Source organism: Lactuca saligna, chromosome 2, assembly GCF_052625555.1.
Source record: "Lactuca saligna cultivar CGN05327 chromosome 2, ASM5262555v1, whole genome shotgun sequence".
In the NCBI taxonomy this organism is placed as follows: domain Eukaryota; kingdom Viridiplantae; phylum Streptophyta; class Magnoliopsida; order Asterales; family Asteraceae; genus Lactuca; species Lactuca saligna.
The window spans coordinates 150,129,565-150,133,143 of NC_136418.1; the positions used below are offsets into that span (position 1 = coordinate 150,129,565).

The 3,579-nt window shown below is 36.8% G+C and overlaps 1 protein-coding gene across 1 annotated transcript; it reads left to right on the top strand.

Annotated features, from left to right (window-relative positions):
• On the top strand, nt 1-1,494 carry ACD2 (accelerated cell death 2 (ACD2)). Its single transcript, XM_078980723.1, has 2 exons — nt 1-380; nt 830-1,494. Exons 1-2 carry the CDS (start codon nt 30-32, stop codon nt 1,418-1,420), a joined length of 942 nt encoding a protein of 313 aa, XP_078836849.1. The 5' UTR covers nt 1-29; the 3' UTR covers nt 1,421-1,494.
• The last annotated feature ends 2,085 nt before the right edge of the window (nt 1,495-3,579 follow it).

A 3,579-nucleotide genomic window follows, 5' to 3' on the forward strand; every position in this document is an offset into this window, starting at 1 on the left:
TATACAGTCCACTACTGATCGGGAAAAAGATGGCGACTATGGCAGCCATTGTCGCTCCCTTCTCCTTTTCCTCATTGTTATACTCGTCTCCTTCCTCACAAACTTCTTGCTCTTTCATACAAAGACCTCGATTCTCTTTCTCCTGCCGCGCCTCATTATCGTCACCAGCGCAACACGGTGGCCGAACTAGTTTTATGGACTTCCCATACGTCTCCGCCCCACACAAAGATCTTATGGTAGATCTAGTATCCACCGTCGAAAGTCGGCTCGGTTCTTTACTTAATCCTTGCAGCCTCCCGCCTGATGTACAGTCTTATCAGAATGAAACCGGAACAGCTCATGCTGCTCTCCATCTCAGATCCGGCGTTCAATCCTCTCAGGTACTTGTTTACTTCTGCACTCCGTTTCTAATTTTACTTAAGTTAACAATAGTGATGGTAATCAATGATCGATGCGATGCTTGAATCAGCTTAGGGTTCTGATTCTCGATTCCAATTTTGAATCTGTTGGAATAAGTTTGAAGTATAAGAAAACAGAGAAGACGTTGATGTTGCTGATCAACCAAAATTGCATCCTACAATATCTCAACAACTTGATCCACTAAGCTAAGGACCAGGAACAAGTGAGTGAGATGCTTATTGACTCGATCAAACAAGACCAACACTTGGAATTGCCAAACTTTTAACAGAATCAACTTAGGGTTCTAATTCTCAATTCCAATTTTGATCAATTTAATCAATAGTCGATACTTAGGGTTATGCAATGGCTTTGATTCAGATCTCGAAGAACATCTATGGAAATTTGTTTCTGATCTTTTCGTGCGTTCCAGATTGATTTCATATTGGGAAGTTGGCTTCACTGCGAGTTACCAACAGGAGGAGCTTTGAACATCACAAGCCTGTCAGCCTATCTAAACTCATCAACCGATGCACCCAACCTGTTAGTAGAGCTAATACAAAGCACTCCAACATCAATGGTTCTAATTCTCGATCTCCCTCACAGAAAGGAACTCGTATTAAACCCTGAGTATCTCAAAACATTCTATGAAGACACTCAACTGGATCAACACAGACAACATCTCGAGAAGCTCTCAGAGGTAACACCTTACTTCTCTTCATCTCTTTACATCCGTTCAGTTGTCTCTCCCACTGCAATCCTGGTGCGTATAGAAACAGAAAAACTAGACGAAATGATTGAAACTCATGTCACTCCGATTGCAAAACAAGTGTTGAAAACATGGTTAGATGTTTGTGCTTTTGGGGAGAGAGTAGTGGGTGAAAGTGATAGGGTTTATTTGAAAAAGAGAGATGAAATGAGCAAAAACAAGACCATTGAAATCGATCTGGGTTCAAGCTTACCAAGGCTGTTTGGCCAAGAAACTGCAAACCGTGTTCTAGAAGCTCTCAGGGAGGTTTTCTGATTCTGTTAGGAATTGTTAGTATCGGTTTGTGAAAGATTTATTTATTACTTTATAAAAATAAAAATTTATGAAAATGTCTAATAGTCTCTATATTTTGGGCAATTAGTAAGGAAATAATAGATTCAAATATAATTACTACAGTCTTTAGTATTCAAGCTTTCATACTGAATTTTGCTCTCGGCAGATGTTGATGGATGAACTTAAACAAATTCATTATAACTGATCTGTGAAAATTTTTAATATCTTTTGTTGTTCAAAATTGATTTTTGAGAAGGTGTATATACTCACAATCATAAGTGCATATGTGCATAAAACAAAAGTGCATATACATTTTTTTTTATTTAATACAAATGGTACCATAGTGTCATTGGTTACAATATTGTAATATCGAATAAATAGTAACAATCCCAATGCCTTTGGGTGAACTTTGACATACCCATGTAAAAATAGTTGGTCATTCTTTAGTACCAGTGCTACGATTAAAAGAGTTAAAACCACAAATCGAACCGCCTAACCGAATTAGATGGTCATCCGAGCAAAAAACCGAACCATAACTGTAAACCCCAACACGCAAAAAACTCATTAAGGTGCGTCTGTGGGTGGTTTTCGGTTAAAAACACTCCTAAATTCTCAACCTATTTAGTTGTCACGCAACTTTAATAATTTACTCTGTTTGTGTTATATTATCTTCCGGTCAATCCATTTCATAAATTTTTTAAATTAAAAGTATCTCTAGTCTCTTTAACAACTTTTACCGTTTAAAAAATAAATAAATAAATAAAAATTAAGCGGTTCAATTATATTTGCCTCTTCCACTTCCTCTCTGCCTTCCTCTTCTCCTTCCTCCAACTACCTTTATCTCTACCCTTCCTCTGTCTCCACCGGTATAGTGTTGGTCCTCTTGTAGTAAGTTTATAGTGACTTGTGGAGTTCATACTATATAGCAAGCCCGCAACACCGTACACATACCCCTCCTCCATAGTCATCATATGCTATCTGTCACACTGCAAAATTTGAATGAAATGTAAGCAAATGACTTATTTAATAGCAAAACCGAACCAAAGTGAAGGCAATGTTACATTTCGTTATCGGGTATATTAGGCAGAATTGTTGATTGGGCATATATACATATTTTCTTGTAAATTCGACGTCATCCCTATATATAAGGAATTGATCGAGTCCAATCTACAAAAAAAAAAAAAAAAATTTGTTATTAACCGGTAAAAAGGCTCGTACATTGCACAAGTCACATTTTTTTTGTTGATGTTTGATGGGTCAGGTGCATGAAAATCCAACAACATGTTTTTTATGTTTTTTCATAAGAAAAAAAGTCAACTCAACCAAAACATCTGATCATAACAAACTACTTAGAACACAAAATATTTAATAACAAAAACAACATAAGATTTTTTATGCGAAGGAGACATCCACAAAGTTTATGATTTTTGTAACATCTCAAAAATCATAAAAATTTTAAAATTTTCAAAAACAACTCATTTCATCTATAAAGTGTTTACAAAAACCGTTGTTTCAAAAATATTATTCAAAATCAGAGTATCCCAATATCCGATGTCATAAAAACAGGAAGATATGCACGATCACGCATTCACTTTCCCACGATCATCAGAAGTACCTGAAACAATAAACTGAAATTGTAAGCCAAAACTTTGTGAGTTTCCCCAAAGTACCACCACGCAACACATAACATATACAATTCAACATGTTCGTTCCGCAAACCTCTCGGTTGGATTACCCTGGCCCACAACATCCTGTTGGATTGCCCTGCATATCACGTACTGGGTCCACAACCTCCCGGTTAGATTGCCTCGGTCTGTTGATTGACAACACACAACATTAGTCTCAACCCAAACATAACATGTTGACATATAAAAGACAACAAACGTATTCAACAGACAGATAATCATACAACCACTAATCATAAGTAGTCATACAGATCTACCAGTCTAACGCATATCAGTAGCTATCATACAATCATACCAATCCACAACACACTCAGCATATCATTAATCCTTATATAACAAGATATCAATCCAATGAACCGACCTTGGTGCCTTCGACCTACAAGTATAGTGAGGAAAACTCACCTCTCAGTCTGAAGTGATTGTTGAACTGGACACAGCTCTGAATATCATCTCTAC

Bases quoted from the DNA above. Each gene is read 5' to 3' on its own strand.
- ACD2 (XM_078980723.1), top strand. From the start codon at position 30: ATGGCGACTATGGCAGCCATTGTCGCTCCCTTCTCCTTTTCCTCATTG. The intron at 381-829 runs GTACTTGTTTAC...CGTGCGTTCCAG, and splicing joins CCGGCGTTCAATCCTCTCAG to ATTGATTTCATATTGGGAAG.